A 26,163-nucleotide genomic window follows, 5' to 3' on the forward strand; every position below is an offset into this window, starting at 1 on the left:
TCCATTCTTGCCATCAGAGAATTATTGACATGGATGAAATTGTTACAACAATTCTACAGGGCCTCTAAATAGGACTGCACTTAAAATGAAATAATTATGAATTATGATACAATTGTGACAACACAGCAAGCTTATAGAACTGAATTTTTCACTGTAATAACAGCACTGCAAAGCTACAGTAACCGTTAAATATCAGAATTATTTTTCCCTGCTACTGGCTAGAAAAAGTTTTCTCACTATATTTTTGATGAACAGACCATCTTTAAAATAAACACTAGGGAAAATTGAAAAGTGAACAAAATGAACTGAAGTTCACTTTTCACAGATATTAACAGAAGCAAAGTAGTTTACAAAAAAAATTATCCTAAGATCAAATAAATATAAGATGAAATCAATCATTTTTGAAGAAAATAGAACTTTCAAAAGTTCTATTTGGTTTGTGAGCAGACTTGAACGTATTAAAATAAACCAAACAGATTCCAACAATACTGACTTACTAGGCAGGATTTGAAAAAAGCACCTAAAGTTTTAAGCTGAATATTTCATTCTCTCTTTTATTCCTGGAGACTGTACATAAAGAGAGAAAAGAGGCTTTTGCAAAAATAAAAACAAAACAAAACCAACAACCAAAACGAATCATATAAGGAAGCCTTTTTCTTTTTAAACACTTCAGTTTAGTTGGTCCTATATCGAGGTAAGGTTTCTATAGCAAGGACTTCACTTACCTTTCTTTAGTCATTTTCATGTTTTTACCAAACAAGGCTGTGTGTTCCTAAGTTAGGTTGAATCAGAGGTAGCTTTAGGATGCAGTATACTTGACTACAGTATGTAGTTAGTTTAAATGAACATGTCATTCTAAAAGTATCACAATACATAAAAATGCACAAAGAAAAAAATGTACAGCCCTCACTGCCTTGCACTAAGAGAACAATTTTGAGAAACTGGGAAACACTAGAAGCCAGGAAACAGGCATGTGCCCATCTTCCAGGAGCTCCTTCAATGCACCAGTTCAGGCTGGTTTTCCACGAAGGGTAGCACCCCACTCACATAGTAAGCAATACCAAGAGACAGCAAAGCAATGACAAAGATCAAGAGCAAAACCCTCCAGAAGCCCAGATCCTCTACAAACTCCTGCCACGTGGTTCGGAAACTGGACAGGACTCCTTCACCTTGCTGTAAGTTGGGATTGAGGAGAGAATGGCTTTCCATGGCACTGTGAAAGACACAAGGAGAACATGAACGGGTATGAAACAACACATCTCACCCATTTCAAAAACATAAAACAACAGAAACTATTATTTAGAAAAGAGCAACTTTATGACACAAGTACTCACGAGAAGAAAACTGACATATGTGCATGTATATCTCACACACTTATGTACTGATTTATGTATCTGAACAAGCTACCTTACACTGTAAATTGCTAGCCATAATGATTATTATTCTTGGTTTTATATCTAGCAGAGTCAGTTAAAAAAAGTCCTTTTCTAATAAAAAAGTCTCAAGCAGGCATCTTAAAGTAGGTCAAATGAGATGTTTCCATCAGATACTAAATCAAAACACATCTGGTTATTTTAAATTTAGAAGACTTCAAAATGAAGATTCAACCTTCCCTGATGGTCTAGTGGTTAGGATTCGGTGATCTCTCTCTCAAAATGAACATTCATAATTTGAGAATTTGTGTTAATGAAAATAAAGACAGACAAATCTAAAAACTAATTTAATAAAGTATGTGAATCTTAAAAGGGGATTTTTAGTTTAATAATCTGAACAATGAAGGAATTCCTTCTTTTATCTGTAATTCTCTAATCATAAAAGTCTACTCCGCAGTCTTTTATACATTTGAACATGTCTACTTATTAGGAATTCTTTTTTTTTTTTTATCCTCACCAGAGGACATTTTTGCATTTATCTTCTGATAGAGCAGGAGGGAGAGAGGCGGGAAGAGAGAGAGAGAAACATTGATGTGAGAGAGACACATCGACTGGTTGCCACCCACACAACCCCAAGAGGGATCAGGGACAAACTGCAACCGAGGTATGTGCCCTGAGTGGGAACTGAACTGGGGACTCTCTGGTCCATGGGCTAAAGCTCTAACCACTGAGAAAAACCAGCCAGGGCAGAAATTCTTTTTAATAGTTTCCTCACACTGGGTTTAGTTCTAGTTTGTACAATAATACAGAGTATGTAGGAAAGGCTAATTTCTACACAGCTATGCCATAATGCCATGTACAAGCCAATTCCCTTAAGCTTTTTCTCACTTTTTAATTAAAATACAATTCTGATACCATAAAATTCATCTTCTTACTGTGCACAATTCAGTGGTTTTTAGTATATTCATAAAGTTGTACAACCATCTCCACCTAGTTCCAAAACATTTTTATCATTTCTGCAAGTAACTCCATACCCATTAGCAGTCACTACTTCCCACAGCTCCTGGCAACCACTTATCGCTTTCTACTAATCAATTCTAGACATTTCATATAAATGGTATCATATAATATATGACCTTTTGTGACTGACTTCTCTCATGTAGCAAGTTTTCAAGGTTTTTCCATGCTGTAGCTTGTATCAGCATTTCATTACTTTTTTTTTTTTTTTTTTTTTTTTTTTTTTTTTTTTTTATCCTCACCCGAGGACATTTTTCCATTTTTTGTTCAGATAGAGCGGGATGGAGAGAGAGGAAAAGAGAGAGAGAAACATCAATGTGAAGGGACACATCGAGTGGCTGCCACCCGCACGACCAACCAGGGCCGGGGACAAAGTGCAACTGAGGTACATGCCCTTAGCGGGAACCGAACCCGGGTCTCTCTGTACCGCAGGCCGACGCTCTAACCGCTGAGCCAAACCGGCCAGGGCAGCATTTCATTACTTTTTATGGTAGGATAATATTCCAATGATGGATAGATAACATCCTGTTATCTATTTATCAGTTAATGGACTTCTGGGTGGTTTCCACCTTTTAGCTGTTATGAATAATAGCTGCTATGAACATTAGTGCACAAGTTTTTGTGTGAACATGGTTTCAGTTTTTTTCAGTATGCACCTAGAAGTGAAACTGTTGGACTATATGGTAACACTGGGTAACTTTTTAATGAACTGCCAGACTGTTTTACATTCCTACCAGCAATGCATGAGGGTTCTAATTTCTCCACATCCTCACCAACAGTTGTTATTGACCATCTTTTTGCGTATAGCCATCCTACTAGGTATGAAGTGGTATTTCACTGTGGTTTTGATTTGCATTTCCCTAATGACCAATGATGTTGCCTTTAAACTTTTAAATTTAAGCTTCAACCACTGCATTTCTATCACGATGCTGAGGGGCAGAAATAAGACAGGACTACCAGGTACTAGAAATATTAATAATTCAATTTCTGAAGAGCTGGCTTTACACAATGCTGTAAATAAGACAGATTCTCATATGGAAATGACATGGAGGGTATATTAAAGAAGCAAAAATAAATATTTCGTACCGATCTGCTCAGGAGACAAATTACTTCTTAAATAATCACAACTAAGGCAAAACGAGTTAAAAATCAATTTCTGAAAGAGAGGTGCCAAGAAACTCGCTATTAACTAAATATACCAACCAAGGTCTCAAAAATATACTTAGCAAAAACAAAAGCACATTTTTAGAAATGTCTCATGGTAAAAAAACTTCAAATAATTTACTACTATTTTTTAGAAAGATGAAAATGAATTTCAGTTGTTTTGGAAGAACATAATCTATAACAAATAATAGATAACAATGTTATTAAGTTGCTTATGCCGTTCTGACAGTTGATCCAAAATACACAGGTGAGGTGAGAAAGAGGGCTTGCAAATGCATCTTTGGCCTCCTGCTTATTTTATCTACTTATCGGCTTTCGGTGATAACTCCTGAGAAGCATGCACTGTTCTAGAAGTAAAACTCTTAATTTCTTTGGACAGTAATATATATTTGAAAGTACTAAACAAAACAGTTCTAAGTTTGAGAGTGGAATTAATGGTCCCCAATGAATATATCAGCCAGCACATGAAAGAAGGTGGAAAGCAATTATGAGTACAAAGGAATTGCAGGGTGAACTATGGAAAATAGAAAGGATTTCATTTAGAACTAAAAAAAAACAACACAATCCTGATGGTCTAGATGGTCTACATGATCCTAAATCTAAATCTGATCAATCAGCTATTAGGTGAACAGCTGATGAGGGCCCTTGAAATATATTCCATTGAAAATTGTGGGGGGAGACTATAATAAACTCATGGGCCTTCTTACCTGGTATAATCCGGAAGGTTAAGCACCATGGCAGCCAATGAAACTACATGCTAGCACAACAAAGTCTGGCCAGGAGAAAAAATGGTTTGTCACCTTTTCTGAGCTCCCTGAACTGTGGTCTAACCTGCTTCTAGATGAGAAATGATGAATTTAAGACCTGGTCAGTCACTGCCTCTTAGCTTCAGTTATTTACAGAACAAATTTCATTTGTTCCAACTCATGACAAAGTCACTTTCACTTTCACATCACTGAACTGTGCATGTGTTCAATTTTGTCTTACTTTCTCTCCTCCCATTTTACTTTTCCTCAGCAGTCCGTTTCCTTACCCTTGAAACTACCTTTTTGGTCTTTTCTAATATTGTCCAAGTTCCTAGCCTTACTATCTTTTGACATTCCATTCCTTCTGTGACCTGCACTAAAATTCTCAAACTCCTGTCTCCTTCCCTCATATTCAGTTCTTAACCACCTCTTCTCCCTTGCACTGATAATGCAGCAGGTTTCTTGCACAGAGCATTATGTGAAAAGGGGTATGCAGTACTTTCCATTAATAGCTCTCAATTATAACCTAGAGCCAGAGGAACCTATATAAAGTTCAAAGAAAGTATCAAAGCCCTGTACTTGAAAGCAAATAAATATAAAACTCACAAAGTTGTCATAAAAAATCCAGGACTTAAAGTGACTTGCCCATTAAAAAATTATATCTTAAGTACCTTTCACTCTCAGCTGTCTGCATGGTCTCCAGTTTTGAGTGGGTTCCTCTGTTAAATCCTTTTACCTCCTGTTCTTCCAAAGATTCCAGCAATCGGATGACATCTTTATTCACTCCCCTGCGCTTTGCCAGGACTAAGGGTGTAGCACCTTGATGATTGCTAAAAAAACAAAGAGGTCATCATAATAGTTGTAGTACATTGTTAGTACCTACTTGTGTAGATAGTGAAGAAGGTCTAGGCCCTAATTAAGTCAAAATTAAAACCCAGAGCAGAACTGAAGGTCAAGCTGAAACCTGAATTTTGAGTTAATCTATTTTCTTTTCCTTATAGGGAAAAAGAAAAAGGAATGAATGTATAGACAAAAAAGTGAATGAGAATAAACAAAAAAAAAAGAGGGCATCCTCCCAGAAATTAACAGGAAAGTCTAATTCTAGATTCATTTTCATTTGATATTTTTATATTTTATGGGAAAAATGTCTATTTTTTTTTGAAGTCTAAGAATTAAAAAATAAAAAAAATTCCCAAAGCAACGAAATAAGCTGCTTTGGTTTACCTAGCTATGTTACACTAATAACAGGACAGAGCCCTAATAACATTGAATCCTGCAGTCAATTCCCACTACATACTGTCTGTATAGTAGCAGAACCACTTACTATCATATTCAGAGTTAGGAACATTAACACACCAATATATTAGGGCAACATGTAACTGTAGTTTAAAGGTCCAGCTCAACTTTAAAGGTGGCCTGACATCTTTCCCACTCAAGAGAGAAAGTATCTCTAAAACAAATACAGAAAACCACTTCTTCAAATTGTTCAGTATAAAAAGGACTCTGAGCCCTGGCCGGTTTGGCTCAGCAGTTAGAGCATCGGCCTGTGGTCCTGAGAGACCCAGGTTCGGTTCCCGCTAAGGGTGCGTACCTCAGTTGCAGTTTGTAATTTGTCGTCCCTGGCCCTGGTTGGTCATGCGGTGGCAGCCACTCGATGTGTCCCTTTCACGTCAATGTTTCTCTCTCTCTCTCTCTCCCCCCCCCCCCACTCTACCTGAACAAAAAATGGAAAAATGTCCTCAGGTGAGGATTAAAAAAAAAGGACTCTGAGCCCCAGAGATTATGAAGCTAGCATAGAATATTATATGATAGAAGGCAAAAAGCTTTGGAATCAGGTGGAACTAGGTTCAAATTCTGGCTGAGACCTTTGTTAAGTCATTTAACTCTTTTTATCTCAACTATTTATTTTTGTTGTTGTTAATTCTCACCAGAGGATATTTTTCCATTGATTTTTAGAGAGTGGAAGGAAGAAAGGGAGGGGAGGGGGGAGAGAGAGAGAGAGAGAGAGAGAGAGAGACACACTGATGTGAGAGCGACACATTGATTGGCTGCCTCCCACACAACCCTGACCAGGGCCAGGATCAAACCTTCAACCCAGGTACGTGCCTTCGACTGGAAATTTAACCCGCAACCCTTTGTTCCAAAGGTCGATGCTCTAACTGCTAAGCCAAATGGGCCAGGGCTTATCGCAACTATTTCATCTGTACAATGAAGATAACACCTACTGCAAGAGCTATCCATTCTGAGCTAACATAAGTAAACACAGTGCCCAACCCATAATAGATTTTCAACAAATTTTAGTTCTTCTTTTTCCCTCATCTTACAATATACAATTAGTAGCAGAATCTAGTCATTATTTTCATAGAACTTATACTGCTTTAGCAAAATCTAGAGGTCAGCCCCTTGTTTCCTCACTCCCCTACCAAGGTTCCACTGTTCTCAATGCCTTTCTGAATGTGTCACTACAGTTGATCAATGAGGAAGCAAAATCAATAGACTCTAAGATTAGCCCACTGGTTGGAGACTAATGGGAAGAAATGACTAGACTTTCAAAACCACAGAGAACTTACCAAATATCAATTTTAAGTCCATTGGAAACTAAGAACTGAATAGTATCCACATGACCACAGAGATGAAGAGCTGTGTTCCCTTGATAATCTGTGGCCAGAAGATCAGCACCAAATTTATGTAACAACTGGCAGATGTCTACATTCCCACGGGCTGCTGCAAGGTGAAGGCCTGTTCTGCCCCTGTTGTCGCGAATATTTGGGTCAAAGCCACTTTCCAAAAGCCGCTTGGAATAGTTAAAGTCTCCATCAATACAGGCTTGTAGCAAGGGCACATTAGTCTGAGAAGAATCATTTACAAAAACGTAGGACATTGCTCTGATGTGGTGGATGCCTGTAATGAAATACAAGGTGAGGGAAACTTAGTGAAGCCAAACTAAATCACGACAATGAAATCATTTAGAAAAGCACTCTTTGTTATCCTCCTTGGCCTCCTGATGCTAATAAATTACTTCACCAAACAGAAACAATAAAATTATCAATTACATTTTATTTTTCCATTAAAATGTCTTATTTCCTTTATATCTGCTGGATCAAAATTGCAATTAAATTACTATAAAGCTCTATTTTGCTTTTCTTCATGTAAAAAATTAAGATATTTTTAAAGTTAAATAAGATATAACTGCTTAGATTTAAGTTTTTTGCACTGTCAGAAAACATAAATACATAAATCTTGGACTTCAAAGAACTACATACCTACACACGTGCGCACGCGCGCACACACACACACACTGCTGATATTCTTATTTAAAACAATGTAATTCCCCTCATATATTTTTCCTTCTTATTGTATTTAAAATATTCTATATGGTAAATAGAACTATCCGCTCAAAAGTTAAATCAGCATAAAAACAGCAAAATCAACCCTCAATAACTAGAACAAACTTCAATTTTAATAGAAAGAGAAAACTAAGGAAAGCAACAAACTCAATTTAAAAATTAGAAATATCATTAATCATTCAGATTGTCCATCTTTTTCACAGTATTGATCCTTTTCTCCTCTGTTCTATGGTTAACTGAGTATCTATCTGACTTTAGCCCTGGACGGTGTGGCTCAGTTGGCTGGGTATCATCCCAAGCACTGAAAAGTAGCTGGTTTGATTCCCAATCAGGGTACATGATGAAGTTGCAGGTTTGATCACTGGTAAGGGGTGTGCAGAAGGCAGCTGATAGATGTTTTGCTCTCATGTTGATGTCTCTGTCTCTCTCTTTCTCTCTCACCCTTCCTCTTCCCCTCTCTTTCTAAATATCAAAATAAAAATCTTTTTTTAAAATTTCTTTTCTTTATTGATCTTTTTTAGAGAGAGAGGAAGGCAAAGGGAGAGAAAGAGAAACATCAATGCGAGAGAACATCCATCAGCTGCCTCCTGCATGCTCCCCACTGAGGACCTGGGTATGTGCCCTGACTGGGAATTGAACTGGCAACCTCTTGGTGCATGGGTAGACGTTCAACTGCTGTGCCACACCAGCCGGACTAAAAAATCTTTAAAAATTTTGATAAATATCGCTTCTTGGCCTTTTGGCTAAGATCAAGTGTAGTATCTGTTCTTATCAGTTTAAAAACTTGATAAATATCTGACTTTACCAAACTCCCATTGTCTGAAGACTGAGAAATGAGGAAAACCAGGTCTGTCTAGGCATAGAGAGGTGGGACAAAGGCAGAAATCCCAGGTGTCCACTCTAGTTATTTCCTCTACCTGAGTAACGTAGTTTTACCAGTTAATTTGTCTATACCTCTGATACTTCCCTGCCCCAGTGGTCTCTCTGTCTCTGTCTCTGTCTCTCTCTCTCAGTGTCTCTCTCTATATCTCCCTCTCTCTCTTAGGGTCTCTCTCTCTTTCTTGGTGTCTCTCTCTCCCTTAGTGCCTCTTAGTGTCTCTCTCTGTGTCTCCCTCTCTCTCTTAGTGTCTCTCTGTTGTCTGTCTCTCTCTGTCTTTCTCTGTTACTCCCATCTTGGATTATGTAAGAATAAGTTAAAGCCTGACAAATCTAAGAAACTGAAAAGAAAACAAGAAATCACAAAGGTAGAGACTGATGTGTTTATTATAGAGATGATGCCCACTCTAAGATTACAAAAGCTTAGTCAGAGATGAGCCTGGCTTGTCAGCCAAAGTCTTTTTTTCTGGACCACTAATGGAATTGGATGCAAGACCAATCCATTCTTGTGCCTAACCTCAGGGTGTCAGGAAAGCATGGCTGTGGAGCTTGATGAGATTCTTGGCCTCTACTCCTTTTAGCCTGGTTTCCCAGCACAGCCACTCTCCCCTAGTCCTGGCTTCCTTACACTGGAGCTCTGCTGCTGCCGTGGGTTCTCTGTGCAAAGGGAAAGCATTAACAGACACTGAAGGCCCGTGCTGAGCCAGGCACTGCACTGGAGCTTCTTACTGAATTTTATGTAATCTTCCTAACAGCTCCGTGATATGGTTTATTGTACCTGAATTTTAGTGGAGTCATTGAAGGATGTTAAGCCAAAAAAATGGCATAGTTTCATTACATTAGTTTTTCAGAAAGATTACTTTGTTGGCAATATGGAGAGGTTACATTGGAGGGTGTCAAGATTGGAGACAGGGAGATCAATCAGTAGGTCATTGTAGAAATTCAAGCAAGAAATAATGACAGCCTGATCCAAGGCAATAGCAGAGACAATGGGGCATAGGAAAGGAATACATAAGGTACAATTAGCACAATTTAATGACCCATTAGATATAAAGAGTGTGAAGGAGATGTTAAGGATAATTCCAAATAAGGGAAAAATCTGCTTATGATTAAGAATTACAGAGATCAGCCTGACTCGTGAGGCTCAGTAGTTGAGCATCGACCCATGCACCAGGTCACCGGTTTGATTCCCAGTCAGGGCACATGCACAAGTGGGGGCCTGATCCCCAGTGGGGGCATGCAGGAGGTGGCCAATTGATGCTTCTCTCTCATCAATGTTTCTATCCCTCTCTCCATCTTCCCTCCTATCTAAAATCAATAAAGAAAAAATATATATATTTTTTTAATCCTCACCCGAGGATATTTTTCCATTTTTTGTACAGAGAATGGGAGGGAGAGAGAGGAAGGGAGAGAGAGAGAAACATCGACGTGAAAGGGACACATCGAGTGGCTGCCACCCACACGACCGACCAGGGCCGGGGACAAACTGCAACCGAAGTACGTGCCCTTAGCGGGAACCTAACCCGGGTCTCTCCGGACCACAGGCCGACGCTCCGACGCTCTCACCGCTGAGCCAAACTGGCCAGGGCAAGAAAAAATATTTTTTAAAAAGGAATTACAGCCCTGGCCGGTTTGGCTCAGTGGTTAGAGCGTCGGCCTGCGGTCCTGAGAGACCCGGGTTCGGTTCCCGCTAAGGGCGCGTACTTCGGTTGCAGTTTGTCCCCAGTCCTGGTTGGGTCGTGCAGGTGGCAGCCACTTGATGTGTCCCTTTCACGTCGATGTTTCTCTCTCTCTCTGTTCCTCTCTCTCCCTCCCACTCTACCTGAACAAAAAATGGAAAGGTGTCCTTGGGTGAGGATAAGAAAAAAAAAAAAAAAGGAATTACAGAGAACAAGATAAAATAAACAAATAAACTTCAGATTATGACATTATATAATGCTTTTAAAAGAAATTAGCCTAAATGAGAAAAAACATTACTCAATAAAATTAAGAATTTTCTTTTGAGGGTGTAATCTCCCTATTTCCCCCTACAGCTTTCATTGAATTGGATCATTAAAAAGGACAATGCTATCAAATTTTTAGAAAAATAAAATACAGCCTAAGTGCTTTCCAAGATGCAATGTGTTTTGGTTGAACCGTGTATGAATAGATTCTGAAAAACAATTTACTTGGTGTTTTTGGTTCAAACACAGTAAGAATTCTTGTGGTTTGCAGACTGGGATTCTTTTGAGTCTGGCTCAGTTTTTTTTAAAAAGCCTTTCTTGTCTATTTTTTAAGAATAAGTGTGGTGTATTTTGTGAGTTCCTTTGTGCCCCTGAGAAACTGGTAACCTTACCCCCAAATTTAATAAGCTCAATGATAGATAACATTTTTCATTTTGATCTCAGAACTGAATCTGTCTTAAAGCAAGACCACAATAGAAAATACTCACGTAAGCCTTAAGATTAGATCTTTTTCAGTGGTCACCTGGCAGTTTCTTTGAATTCTTAAGGTTCAACAGGATATCCAGAAATGTACCGGCAAGGATCTACAGTAAATAGAAAATTCAGTTATACCAAAGGTGTGGTGTGAAAAAGGACTTGCTGTTCTATTAAACACAGACAAGCTAGCGCAGCCTGTGTATCTTCCCCAGAAAATGTATGGGTAAGGCTTCTACTTATGAGGCTAGTAAAGTAACTGACAAGTTAATAAAGTAGTGAAAAGGAAGACCAAAGGGGCTTAATAAAGTGTCTCTGTTGCCCACAAATAAGAAAGAATGGTCAGAAAGATAAAAGAGAAAGAATCAAATTATGTGTCATCAGCAGAGAAAAAACTGGGCTCTGAAAATTCACTCTAAGTCACTGGAATTCAGAATGCATACTTTTCATGTCAATGGTGGCTAGATCTCCTAAGATTGTCCCCTCTCCTTTCTTTTCAGTGTGAAAGAAAAACTGGCTCAAATCTAACAGCGATCTTTTCCACATGGCTGACCTCACTCCTCCTAAACTGGTGCTGCTCCACCTTCACGCTTTCGCTGGGACCCAGTCAGGTGTCCCCTCTGCGCACTGACAGATTTTGAGAGTACTCTCTCTCCCACTACGCTGGTCTCTTGAGGGACTATGGCAGAGGGGGTCGTGGACAGGCAGTATGGACCAACATTTACTGTGTGCCTGAAATGTGCCAATACATGCTAAGTGGTAGAGTATTAAGTCTAAATCTCACATTTACAGCTTTGGCTGAAATTCAGGATAACAGTTTGTTTAACTGTTCATGTTCATTGTTATCAAATCCCTTTAAATAAACTTATACAGAGAAATAACTAATGATACTTTACAGAGCTCCATTTACAATATGTGAGTCAGATTGTATCATAAGGGCTATCAGTGCTGGGTTGGAAGTGAAGACCAGGACTGACAGACTGTATGTGAGGTCCAGTCCAACCATAGTGTCAACAAATAACACACAAAACATCCGCCCTCCTCAACTGTTCCTACAGGGCTCTGCCATTTTCTTTTGATATGACAAGGCCCCATAAGAAAATAAACTTGATCAAATTACAGACTCATTTATGTGATTTCAAACAATATTATACAAATGCATTATATCTAATTCCTAGAAATCTGTTAAGAAAATGTCTAAGACCCCAATTAGATCTTAATCACTAGAAATCTGTTCATAGCTTCCTCAATAAGTTATGGAAGTGAATAAAAGTCAGGACACATATTAACTACTATCTAAGAGATGAAGAGGACTAAAGATTTTAAAAATTATTCTGAGATAGAGATTCACATGCAGTTGTAATACAAAGATCCTGTGTGCTTTTTACCCAGTTTCCCCCAACAGTATCATGCAAAACTATGTCACAACAATGTCACAACCAGGATATTGACATTGATATAGTCAATATACAGAACATTTCTACCACCATGAAGGTCTCGCATATTACCCTTTTATAGTCACACCTATTTCCCTCCTGCCTCCACCCCTTTTTATCCCCTGGAAACCACTACTCTGTGTTCCATTTTAATAATACTTTCCTTTCAAAAATATTACATAACTAGAACTATACAGTATGTAATTTTGGGGGGTTGCTTTTTATTTTGTCACGCGATATAATTCTCTTGAGATTCATCCAGGTTGTTCGTATCAATAATTTGTTTCTTTTTTACTGCTGAGTAGGTAGGTATTCCATGGTAAAGATGTACTCAGTTTAACTGTTCAGCTACTGAAGGACATCTGGTTGTCTCCAGTTTTTGGTAATGTTAAGCTTCTAAATATCCAGGTACATATTTTTATGTGTATGTAAGTCTTCATTTCTCTGGGACAAATAACCAGGACTGCAACTGCTGGGTTTATGGAAGCTTAAAGATTATGATAAAAAGACTGTTGAGTCTGAAGGTGCCTACATTGACCATACAAAAAAAGGAAGAATGTAAGATCTTCTTTGGGATCATATGTCTGGATGCCTCAGGGAACCAGGAGAGTGAAAGGTTATTTATGGACGAGTTCACAGGACCAAGCATTTGGAAAGGGCTCCGGCAGATGCCCTGGTATTTACCAAAGGAAGTAATAAAAACCATTCCACAAGCAGAGTTAGAGGCACCAATGTGTGAATGTGAATGATGAAGTAGTATCTTTCAAGATTCACAGATGGGATTCTGTTCCCCTGTGAGTCGATGTGAAAGCTAAGCACACAGAAGGTAGGGAATGCAAGAGGGAGAGAGACGTATACAATCTGACTCTCCTGAGAGGGGCTACTTTTAGGAGTGTATGTACAGTGCTCTATAAAGACTATTAAAAGAGTCTGAATGAATCTGGAGCTGGAGAGCCTGGGTTTGAAATCCACTTCAGCTACTTACTAATTGTTTGACTTAAGCACCCCAAAAATAACAATTACTACCCTCCCCAAACTGGACAAAGCTCTAGGGGACAAGTCCTCTACTGTACTGAAGTCAGTCTACACAGAACATTGATCCACTAATAACAGCAGCTTCCCTCTAGTGGGTAGTCAAGACCTCCAGGGAAGACAAAGAGAACAGGTTCCTGGCAGAGGAAAAACCACAGAACAGTCAATAATAGGAATCAGCAAGCCCCAGAAAGTCCTCTGCATGTTCATTATGGCCTGGTTCCTAAGGGACAGTGTCCACTGACTGTTTCAAAGGCCGACTCCCTGGGATTATTAAAAGTAGGACTTTGGTGGTCAGGTCTTGGAAGGCTGGCACAGCCCAGCATTTAAAACTCTAACCCCATGCTCTGTGGCACTGCCTAAGAAACTTCATGAGGATCAAGTCACTCATCCTTTGTGAGAGGCAGTCACTCAGGACTGTTACAAGAGCTCCTAACACTAAATAGTACTTGTCTCAATTCAAATAACAAAACAATAGGAGACTTTGATGGAAGCTTGTGAGTCACTGACTTGATGGAAAGTTCTTGTTAATATTCTTTTTCTTTTATGTTAACCTTAGGCCGATCTGTACAACTTTAAGATAGTATTCTTGATGGTTAAGAACTAATGGAGAAAACATGTTCTATTTTAACATATATTTATTATACTATCACTTTAAATTGGTCTTCTATATCCAATATCAGCAACCACATATCATGTATTGATTAATTTTTCATTTTGAAAGTCACTGGGAAAAGCAAGACTAAGCTCTACATTCCTGGTTCAAATGGACTAACTACGTTATGTCTACACAGCAACTTTAATCAGAGATCTGAACACCAGACACTTAGCAAAATGCAAGAAACATGGCGTATCTGGAGCGACACATTATCATACCTGTCCCCTACATTTTCTAATGTCAAAGAAAAGTACTAAAACTGAAAATGATATACAGTAAAAACGGAACCCCCAAATTTGGATACTCTATACTTCACTTGGTTAAGTCTTACCCTTTTATTTTTTTTTTAAATTTTATTCTTTTCATTCATTTTTTAAAATTAATTTATTTTTGTTACACACGTTTTTCCTTTTTTCCCCAATGACACCCTCCTCCTGTCTCCCGCCCCCAGCATTGTTGTCTATGTCCAGTGGTTATGCTTATATGCATAAGTTCTTTGGTTAGGGTTCAGATTGACAAGCTTCAGTGGAAGTGGTACGGGGGAGGGAAGAGATAAGTCTCACTCTTTTAAAATATAAAATAACCTCAGAGAACCATAAAACAAATTAATTTGTTCCGGAAAGCTGTTTGAGAAGCAATTTGTATGAAAACTGAAACCTTTTTTTTTCCATTAGAAATAATGTAAATTGAATTAATCCATTCCAGACCCACAAATGATTCTGTTTTAACCTTTCCTATTACAGAGATCTGAACTCACTGACATTTTAAGCCCATTAAAATGGAGTCAAAGAGAATTTTAAAATAATATTTTTGGTCCAAATTTGAGTATCATAATGGGTTCTAGACAGTGTATTTAAAAGATGTGACACACGTGTGTCTGACTATAATGTATGGCTGTGGAACCAGTCTCACTTCTTTATGGGTGAATCATTTTACTGTGACAGCAATCTTAATGCAATGTTTGCTTTGCTCACTAGAAAACTTCCAAGATTCTCTCTTGGCTGGTATGGATCAGCTGGTTGGGCGTCCTCCTGTGCACCGAAAAGTTGCTAGTTTGATTCCCGGTCAGGGCGCATGCCCGGCTTTGGCTTTGGGGCTTGATCCCTGTTTGGGGGGCATGCAGGAGGTGGCTGATAGATGTTTCCCTCTCACATCGTTGTTTCTCTCTCTCCCCTCGCTTCCTTTCTCTCTAAAAATTAATTTAAAAATATATATATTTTTTTAAACTTCCAAGATTCTAGTTTACGGTTCATCTTAAACTAAACTAAGCTGGATTTAGGATCTTTATATACTTTTCAAAAGACTGTCTTAGAAGGGCCTGGGAAATAAATTCTCATAGATCATATGACTAGAATTCCAATTTTTTTAAAAATATGTTTTCATTTATTTTTTATTTTATTTATTTTTTAATCCTCACCCAAGGTTATTTTTCCATTTATCTTTAGATAGAGCAGGAGGAAGGGAGAGGGAGAGGGAGAGGGGGAGGGGGAGGGGGTGGGGGAGGGGGGAGGGAGGGGGGGAGGGGGAGGGGGGAGAGAGAGAGAGAGAGAGAGAGAGAGAGAGAGAGAGAAAGAAACATCAATGTGAGAGAGACACATCGACTGGTTGCTTCCCACACAACCCCAACCAGGGCTGGGGACGAACCAAAATCTAGGTATGTGCCCTTGGCCAGAATCGAACCTGAGATTCTTTGGTCTGTGGAATGACGCTCTAACCACTGAGCAAAACTGGCCAGGGTTTATTGATTTTTTAGAGAAAGAGGAAGGGGGAGAGGGAGACAGAAACATCAATGTGAGAGAGAAACATCAAATGGTCACCTTCTGCATGCCTGGGGATCGAGCCCGCAACCTGGGCACGTGCCCCGACCAGGAATTGAACCAGGACCTCTCAGTCCATGGTACAACGATCAATCCACTGAGATACACTTGCTGGTTTGAATTCCAATTTTTAACCTTTGCGTTATCTATCCAAAAAAGACAAAATATGTAAATATTTACTTACTTTGAGTTCTTAACATAGGGAAAAGGTAGGCCTCTTTCTGAAAGCATGGTAGTAAGTAAATTTAAAAAGGAATTCTGAGCCTGGCTGGTGTGGCTCAGTGTACTGAGCATCATCCCATGGACTAAGAGGTCCCAATTGCGAATACTATCATTTCAGGATATACCCATAGTATGAAGAACATTTGAAGAAGGAAGTTTATAAGCAGAACCTTCCAAATTTTACTTATAAGTTTTCAAAAATAATTACTAGATGTTTATAATTTTTAGATAGATCTGGATCCACCATGGACAGATACATTTTTACCTTATTTCTAAATCTGTGGAGAATTCACATTTTGTCTTATTTCCATTTAGTCTAATCTGACAAGGTCTAAAATTTTTAACTTTAGGATTTCTTCAGTGCCAATGTTATCAATACAGTAAAAGTGAGGTTAATGTAAAATGTGTGAATTACAGAATGCTACTTTAAGGAAGGCTAGTTCATTATGTTTAAGTTCATACATTAATTAAACATAGGCTAATCACGTATTACTTAGTAAAGGTTCTTAGGGATCAAAGCATCATGAAAAGGGAAAAAATGATTTGTTTGTATATCTGCTATTACTATACAAACAACTGTTTAGCAACATCTGAAATACATAATATTTAACATTTATTAAGTTATTATACTCCAGGCACTATTTAAGTGTTTTTCCTGTAATCATTAGTTTAAACCTCATAAAAACTCTGTAAGGGTAAGTACTATCATTACCCTCTTTTTATGGGCAAAAAAATTAAGTCACTAACTTTGTTTTTATAAGATTATTTTTTATATGATAAATGTTTAGCCAATATTTATATTGTATTTTTTATATATTTTATATAATAAATGTTTAGTCTTAAATGTTCCATCAAAGAATACATAAAGGGAAATATTAGTTCTAGCCCACAAACTCTGAATTAGCTCCTTACAATCATTTTACTGAAAATAAACATTTTTTTAACTGTGAAAAAATAATAAATATCTGGAAAGCTTTCTTACTTTACAGGAAACATAAGTTCAGCTCATATATTCAAAATTTACATGAAGTAAATTTTTTAAAGTGTGAGAAAACAACAATAAAACATACGGAAATGTTTTCTACTTTAGAGGAAGTGACTAAATTCCTGGACTCATTATTCTCAAGTATTTCTTACTCATTGAAGTAGTGAGAAAACACTTGTCTAAAATTTTCTTTTTTCATCAGGAAATAAAATTTTAAAAAACACCAAAAAAGGATTTCTGATATGTATTTCCTTCAATACTTATATTACTTTGTTTGCATTATTATAAACTTCGTTACAATTCAAGTTTTAGAAAGATATTGGTTTAAAATAAATCAAAATTAATTATTTAAAAAGGGAATATTAGTCATCTTGGATATTTTATTTTACTCTAATACCTTTTATTATTTTCCAAAATCTTTACTGTGTAATTTTACCACATTTAAAATTCTTAGCAAGGGACTTCCTCCCACTAGAGGTTTCGTTTATAACTTGTAATTATATAATAAAGACATTAACTTAAGCACTGGGAGGTCAAGCTGAGGTCTTTCATGCACATATAGTACTTCTGTAAAAAGTTTTTTTATTTTTTCTTAAAAAGTAAGTTTTTTCTCGTTACAGCAACATTTTATTTATATTGCCTAATGGTGCCACCTTGTGGTCTACCTGGGCTTCAAGGGCAACTGTAGCATCTAGTACAGGTATAAAGCAAGAGGAGCATTACTAAAGTTTCTCTTTAATTTCAGTTACTTATCATTATAATTCTCACTAATTCTGAATTTTTGAAAATTCAGAGTTGAGATGAAGTTAAATTTTCCTTTAAAAAAGTTTACCAAGCAAATTAATAGCATAAATATGATTTCAGGCCTATTCTGAAATCTAAACCTCACTAACCCCTTAGCAGATTTCATTTACACAGAATTAAAGTGCTACAAAAATAGCATTCTTGCTTATTCATTTATTTGGTGTTATCTAAAAATACAGAAACTACAACTTTTGTAAATTAGTCCTTATTTTCTAAATAGTCCACAAAATTTAAACCAGACTTCACTTGAAGTAGTTTGAAGGCACACAAGATTGTGCTCTTAGGAGAAACTTAAATATTTCCATGAAATTTTAGAGCTGCAACAGTCATCTAGTATCATCTAACCTGATCTCCTTATTTTACTGATAAGGATACTAAGTACCGGAAAGGCTATATCTTTTTTTTTTTTTAAATTCCCACCCAAGGATATAGTTACTGATTTTGAGAGAGAGGAAAGTGGGAGAGAAACATTGATATGAGAGAGAAACATCGATCGGTTGCCTCCCGTACATGCCCTACTGGGGATCAAATCTGCAACCTAGGTATGTGCCCTGACCTGGAATCGAACTCACAACCTTTTGGTGCATGAGACAACAGTCCAACCAATTCAGCCACCTGGCCAAGGCAAGGCTGTAACTTTATGTGCTACTTTACACACCATCCCTTACCCCCGAAGTTGTAGCCATATTCATGATTCACGGTAGAAAAATAAAGTTCATCATCAATATAACAGTTTATTTTTCACAATTCTATTGTAAGCTATTCCCTTCCACACTCTAAATCATGTTAGATTGAGCGTTAGCATCCTTCGTGCAAACATCCATTCTAGTGACTTAGGGTAGACAAGGGCCCTCCCTATACAACCCCATAGAAGATCCAAAAGACTTCTTTGAGATGTGGTCTGATTTCATGTGGAGCTATGGAAATCACTCTAGTCTAGAGCTCCATGATATTTACATTCATGGCCTAGGTAGACTCTTAAAATTCAAGACTCCTTATACATTGTTATTAGACTCACATACTACTCTACTCATTCCAACCTCAGGAGGCCCTGGTAAATAAAGACACACAAAATAAACAAAACAACAACAAAACTGACTGAAGATAGGACTAAGGAACCAATTTAGCCAATTGCCTTTAAAAATAGCATGTTAATGTACAGTCACAAAAGGACCACCATATAAAGTGCTAGAAATGTGCTCTTTCTCCCCAGCGGAAGTAAGAATTAAGGATGAGACCTTTGGTAGGAAGCGAGGAAAGAGTCTAAGAGAGCTGAGGAGTGTGAGGCTTTAAAGCAGAGGTGGGGAACGTCCAGGCCCAAGAGCCCTATAAGGCCCAGAAAATCAATACCAGCTAACATCGCATTCCTCACCAAATTAGCCTGACCAAATATAGCAGGCTAATTTTTAAGTTGATAATTCTATATAGCCCTCGAATGATGTTATAAATATCCGAATGGCCACTGGCAGAAAAAAGTTCCCCACCCCTGCTTTAAAAGGAGGAGCCTGTGGTCTTTTCCTGCTGTCCCTTCTTTAAACTGGGATAACCTATTTTGGGGAGGCATCTTTTGATACCAGGAAAAAGAAACTAGGGAGTTATATGTTTAATGGCTCCAGGTTCAAGAAAGAGAAATAAGGACGTTTTTCCCTCTAGGTTTTCTAGCCCAGTTTAGGGGGATAAGTAGCGGATTACAGGCAGAAGTATTTTTTGGCTAGAGCTTTCCTCAGCCGATACTTAGGAGCCTAAGATGTAGGGCAAGAAGTGGGAAATGCCAATACTCTTAAAGCACAGCTGAATTAGCAATCCTGATAGCTTCAGTATAATAATTCTGAGGGGAGGGGCAATGAATTACAAGAATCTTCTTTCTGACTGAGGCATGGTCCCGACACAGACTCTCCTATTAAAATGGCAGATCTGTAAGCTGGCTCAGTTTGTATCTGTGTACTGGGAATTTTAGGGGATCACTCAGAAATGGGAATAGGGGCTGGCAAATTCCTAATGAAACTATTTTTACTAACTGCCCAGAGACCTGCCAGGTCATTGTAGCCAACAAAGAAAAGAGTGGTTAGTGACTAAAGAGCTTAAATTTTAATAACTATATGGCTCTCTCAGATTTACTGTTTGCCAGGAAATGGTTTCTCAACAGTTTTTTTCCTCTCTCTTTTTTAATCCTCACCCAAGGATATTTTTCTCTTTATCTTCAGATAGAGTCGGAGGGAGAGAAAGAGAAAGACAGAGAAACATCAACGTGAGAGGGACACATCGACTGGCTGCCTCCTGCATAACCCCGATCAGGGCCGGGGCCAAACTGCAACTGAGGTAAGTGCCCTTGGCCAGAATCAAACCCGCAACTCATTGGTCGACGCTGTTAACCACTGAACCAAACTGACCAAGGCAACAGTTTTTTTTCTTAACAAGTCAATGAAAATTGATCACAAAACCTCATTTTCCTTCTGATCCTTATTTTCACTCTCTCAGAACTATTTAATACAGCCATGTGCCACTTAATAACGGGGGATATGTTCTGAGAAATGCATTAAACAATTTCAGCATCGTGCAAACAGCATAGAGTGCACCTATACAAACCTAGATGGTATGGCCCACTACACACCTGGGCTATATGGTATAGTCTACTGTTCCTAGGTTACAAGCCTGTATAGCATATACAACATGAGATTAAATCAAACACAAGAGAAAATGATGAAACCAAGAGATATAAAAACCAAATGTATGAGGTTGCTGCCAGAGTAACTTTTACAGCAAACTTTTATAAGTATACTGTAAAATAACAATAAACAGTAACGACATAAACCAGAAATAGTCATTTACTATCATTATCAACCATTATGTACTGCACATAATTGTATGTGGTGTACTTTTATATGACTGGCAGTGCAGTAGGTTTACATCAACATCATCTCAACAAACATGTGAACAACGCGTTGTACTATGATGTTACAGCAGCTAGCTATGATAACACTAGGCAACAGAAATTTTTCAGCTTGACCACAATGTCATGTGACCACTGTCATACATGTAGTTTGTTGTTGACCTAAATGTTGTTATGCGGTACATGCATGTATTTTGTCATTTGTTCTATGACAAATACCAAGGAGACTGGGAATAATATAGTAAATGTCTAAAAATAAAAAAAATTTTATTCTAGATGACCTGTCAATAGGGGCATGATGTACTATAAAACTGATAGGAAGAATGTTGTTTTTTAAGTCTGAGTAACTGCTACTTTGAACTTCTGTCCTTGTTCTCAAGAAAACCACCATACTGTCAAGCAAAAATAACTGTGTAAGAAAACTGTTCTTTAAAATACTATCAAAAGGTAATGACTTCACTGACTTCAAACAATAGATGGGAGAATAAATTTCTTATATTTGGATAAATGAAACAAATTACATTATCAGAATTCACAAGGTTTGGATTGGGGAAAATGACTGAGGATTATGAAATGTGTAGCATCTTAAATGGCAGAGAAGTATAGGAACAAACACAAAAACAAATTAGACAAACTTTTAAGTACAAAGTAACTATTAAATTTAACAATGATATTTTAGCACATCTTCCCCAGTGATACTAATGCAAATAAATCTAAAATATTCTTACCAAATACACTGCTTTTTCATACCACTTCCCTTCTATTTTCTCTGGCCCAAATTTTAGGTTTTCATTATATGTTACTGGATGGTTTTAAGTATATAACTTAACACTTAAAAAAAAAAAGGTTAACCCAAGAGTTCCTCAAATTTCTCATTGTCAAATACCTTTATCTCCACTTCATTTCAGTTACATTTATTTGGACTTTGTCCTCTGGAATTTGTTTTCACCACCTAGTCTTAACCCATACTCCCCATTCTGATAGCTACCTCTGGGTCTTCCACCTTTCCCACTCCCTCACACCTTACAAAATGTCTCCATTTACAGCTCTCAACCTCTCCTTTAGCTTCTTCTGGCTACATCAAGCAGGAAGAAACCTATCCACACAACTTACCCTAACTCTCTCCAGCCAGCTTCTGGTTCCTTCCAATGCTTAAGGTAGATCACTCCCACTTCCACCAAGGAAGAAAATGCCTTCCCTATCCGGAGGACCAGAAAGTATAAAAGCAAGGACAATGAGCATAAGTATACCATCAGAAAGGAAGGCCTGAGAGGACTAAGAATTAGAGAAGAGACTAAAAACTTCTAGAACTGAGAACTAGATCAAATCTCAGTGTCAAGGTTCTGCTAATCCAAGGTACTATTTTCCCCTCAATCTAGACAAGGTTGAAGCTAGAAAAATAATAATCATAAACTGTAAACTGTAAGTGAAAGAAGGCTTGAATCAAGAGATCTGTGCTCTGTGAATTTATCAGGAATTATTCTTTAGGATAAGCACTGAGGACTAGATACCAAGGTGCACTGAGGACTAGATACCAAGGCACACTGAGGCCAGATGCTGCTTGTTTGAGACATTTTAGGAAAAAGTGGAAGCATGAGCCAAGACAGACTATTCGTACAGAAAAACCACTAGAAAAACTTGGGTGAGGCTAAAAGTTTTGTTTGATGGGGCCTCAGGGAATCACCAGGGTGGGGCAAGCAGTGTGAGCTAAATTGATGGAGTGCCAGATATGGCACTCTGTGGGGGGAGGTCTCATCAAAGCAATAGCTTCTGCCAGCATCTCTGCCTGGGAGAAAGTTGCCCACTCCCAGCTCTCACTCTGATGCTAGACAATTCAGTTCTTCCATGTATGTCTCAAGCTGTTGCCCTAGTGCTGGAGCTCAGAGATAATGAGTCTGAGTAAGTTCATGCGTGGACACTTTAAGATAGCAGTTCTCAACCTGTGGGTCGTGACCCCTCTGGGGGTCAAACAACCCTTTCACAGGGGTTGCCTAAGACCATCGGAAAACACATATTTCTGATGGTTTTAGGAACCGAGACACCGCTCCTCTATCTGTCTCCAGGCGGGTCCACCCACATGCAGATTCTCCCACATACGAGTACCTGGCATAATGACATCATCGTGCCAACCCCATCACATACACCCTGTACAAATACAGGTGTATGTGACAGGGTTGGCGCCATAATGTACTTATGCAGACCAGTCACACATGTGTAGAGAGCAGCTACTGTGTTGAAAGCAGCAGTATTGCAGGTAAAATGACACTTCATGAACTATAATTACTAGGTAAATGTAAAATCATGTACTGTAAAATCATCAACTACTGCAAAAAAAAAAAAATATCCGTACCATGAGAACTTAATCTGGATGCTGATCGGTCTTTTTATATTCGGCTGTGGTTGATGTGAATACTGCCCCCTTGTGATAGTAACAGGTATGTAAAAACAACAACACAGAGAATGGTAAATCATAGAAAACTTTAACGAACTGTATTGACTAAACTACGCCATGTATCATCTTTTGTATTATTAAAGCTATTGTTATATATTATTTTCATTAGCAAACCATCCCATGACAATGGTGTAAGGAATCGGGGGCGCCGCCGAATAAAACAGAGAAGAGACTGGAGAGCCAATCAGCCGAATAAACAGGGATCAGGCTTTATTGGGTGCACTCCGGGCGGGTTCACAGACTCCGGGGGTCGAGTCCTAGAAGCCGCGCTCAATGTAGGGGCTTGTGTCTTTTATATCTGCCTGTTGCAGCTGGAATTTGTCCCTTAGGGTTTGGCCCTGCGGGGGTTATGCATGGAGCCTCTGGAATATGAATAGATAAGATGGGAGTTAATCTATAGCCTAGAGGCAGGCCGTTCAGGGTGGGAGACAAGGCTGACCAAGGAGACAATGGTCGAGCACTTTGCCTGGTGCCAGTCCCCAGGCCATGGGACAAATGGATTGTGTAAAGAACGTTAAGAAAATATATAGTGATGATTTTTTACAGTATGGTTTTACCTCAATAATTATAGCAGAAATTAAGGAACCGCAATGTGTTATCTGTTGTGAAGTTCTATCAGCTGAATCTATGAAGTGGAATGAACCTAAAACGCCATTTTGATAGCAAGTATCCGAGCTTTGGCGGCAAGGATACCAACTATTTTAGAAGCAAAGCTGATGGGCTCAAGAAAGCCAGACTTAACACTGGTGGCAAGTACCACAAACAAAATGTAGCAGCCGTTGAAGCTTCATATTTGGTAGCACTCAGAATCGCCAGAGCTATGAAATCTCACACCATTGTTGAGGATTTACTGTTGCCAGCAGCCGAAGACACTGTTCGAGTTATGATCGGAGACGAATTTGTTACAAAATTGAGTGCAATTTCTTTATCTAACGACACTGTCCACAGAAGAATAGATGACGTCTGCTGATATTCTTGATCAGGTAATCCAGGAAATTAAATCTGCTCCACTTCCAATACTTAGCATCCAGCTTCATGAATCTACAGACATTGCAAACTGTTCACAGTTACTGGTTTACCTGAGGAATATTAATGATGGTGACTTTAAAGATGAGTTTCGTTTTTTCCAAACCTCATGAAACGACAACTACTGCATGTGATGTATTTGACACCGTTGGTTCATTTCTGAAAGAGCATAAGATCTCGAGAAAAGGTTTGTGGTGCTTGCACAGATGGTGCCCCAGCTATGCTAGGATGTCAATCTGGATTTCAGCGTTTGGTGCTGAATGAGTCACCAAAAGTTGTTGGAACTCACTGTATGATTCATCGGCAAATATTAGCAACGAAGACGCTGCCACAAGAGTTACAAGAAGTAATGAAAAGCATCATAAGTTCTGTCAATTTTGTAAAGGTGAGCACTCTAAAAAGCTGACTGTTTTCGCAACTGTGTAATGAGTTGGATGCAATAAACAATGCTCTGCTATTTCACACTGAAGTGAGATGGTTGTAGACAGGAAAAGTTTTAAAATGTGTTTTTGAGCTTCATGATAAACTCAAAACGTTTTTTAATCAGAAAGCAAGATAGCAGTTCGAAGTACTTTTCAGCGATAAAAGCGAACTGTCGAAAATAACTTACTTGGTTGACATCTTTGCCATCTTGAATGAATTAAATCTATCACTGCAAGGTCCAAATGCAACCAACATTCCTTGATTTGTCTGAAAAGATCCGATCATTCCAAATAAATGAAATTTATTTCAGCTTTGGCAAAAAAAAATTGGATGAAAATAAAATTTACATGTTGTCTACCTTATCTGCTTTCTTTGAAGAACATGACATTGAACCAGACGAAAGATTATGATGATAATATTGGTTGCTTTTTTAAATTCAGAATTCATGTTTTAACAAGTAAAATTTAATGTTCAATACACCTCCAGTAAAATATTAGTAAGCTCTGGCTGCTGTGGCTCTGTTGGTTGAGCATCGTCTCGTGTACCTAGAGATCACAGGTCAGTTCCTGGTCAGGACACATGCCTGGGTTGTGGGCTCAATCCCCAGTGGGAGGGCATGCAGGAGGCAACTGATCGGTATTTCCTCTCTCTCACTGATTTCCCCCCCTCCCTTCCTCTCTCTCTAAAATCAATAAAACATATTTTTAAAAAATTAGTAACATTTCAGAACATCAAATAAAAACATAAACTAATAAAAATGTGTTAAGCATACACTGTCATTCTAATATAAATTGGTAGGAAAATAAAACAAAATATTATATAAAAATTGAAATTTGAAGTAAGCACAAAAAATAAAAAATGAATCTGTTTTGGGAAAGCATTGCAAATGAGTTGTTAGCATATTTTTGGTAAATTTTCCAGACACTGAAAAAAATCTCTCTATATTAACTAGAAATGTAATTACCAACTCCATCTTCAAATTGTTTCATCTCTTCTTTGAGATCTCTATCCTTTTAATTATTTATTTTTACAGAAACTAAAACCTTATTGATAATGAGCTAGGTTGTGTCAAAGAAAACATTTCTAATTTGTCATCTCTTAATTTCATCAGGGACACCAAATCAATTTTAATACTGTCAATTTCATATTTTGCTTCTTTTTGTTAACAGAAATTTGCTTTGACAATTTTCTTCTTCCTTTTGAGATTATGGAAGTACAAAATATTTTTTGTTTGTTTGTTTTAATCCTCACCCAAGGACATGCTTATTGATTTTGGAGGGAGAGCGAGGGAGGGAGGAAGAGAAGGAGAGAACCCACAACCTTTTGATGTACGGGACAATGCTCCAATCAACTGAGCCACCTGGTCAGGGCTAGAACACCTTTTTAAAATACTATATGCACTATTCACTTAGTTTGAAAGTTGTAACAGAACAAATTGCAATGTCCCAAGACATAAATATCTAAGGTTTTAAAAAAAA

The 26,163-nt window shown here is 38.0% G+C and overlaps 1 protein-coding gene and 1 pseudogene across 3 annotated transcripts in view; one reads left to right on the top strand and one right to left on the bottom strand.

Annotated features, from left to right (window-relative positions):
* Positions 1–619: 619 nt before the first annotated feature.
* Positions 620–26,163, bottom strand: part of ANKRD46 (ankyrin repeat domain 46) — a 46,110-nt gene continuing 20,566 nt past the window's right edge. Inside the window, exons 1-5 of one of the 3 annotated variants that reach the window (XM_036264446.1) lie at positions 21,898–21,973; positions 10,955–11,050; positions 6,871–7,201; positions 4,972–5,130; positions 620–1,213 (exon numbers count right to left, since the gene is read on the bottom strand). In XM_036264446.1, the coding sequence (XP_036120339.1) occupies positions 997–1,213; positions 4,972–5,130; positions 6,871–7,181 (687 nt within the window). In that variant the 5' untranslated portion in view covers positions 7,182–7,201; positions 10,955–11,050; positions 21,898–21,973 and the 3' untranslated portion in view covers positions 620–996. Of the gene's footprint in view, positions 1,214–4,971; positions 5,131–6,870; positions 7,202–10,954; positions 11,051–15,883; positions 15,978–21,897; positions 21,974–26,163 lie in introns of those variants that run through there. The other 2 variants (XM_036264447.1, XM_036264445.1) reach the window with 2 other exon arrangements.
* LOC118631930 lies at positions 8,371–8,462 on the top strand (annotated as a pseudogene).

Source organism: Molossus molossus, unplaced genomic scaffold (assembly GCF_014108415.1).
Source record: "Molossus molossus isolate mMolMol1 unplaced genomic scaffold, mMolMol1.p scaffold_m16_p_16, whole genome shotgun sequence".
In the NCBI taxonomy this organism is placed as follows: Eukaryota; Metazoa; Chordata; class Mammalia; order Chiroptera; family Molossidae; genus Molossus; species Molossus molossus.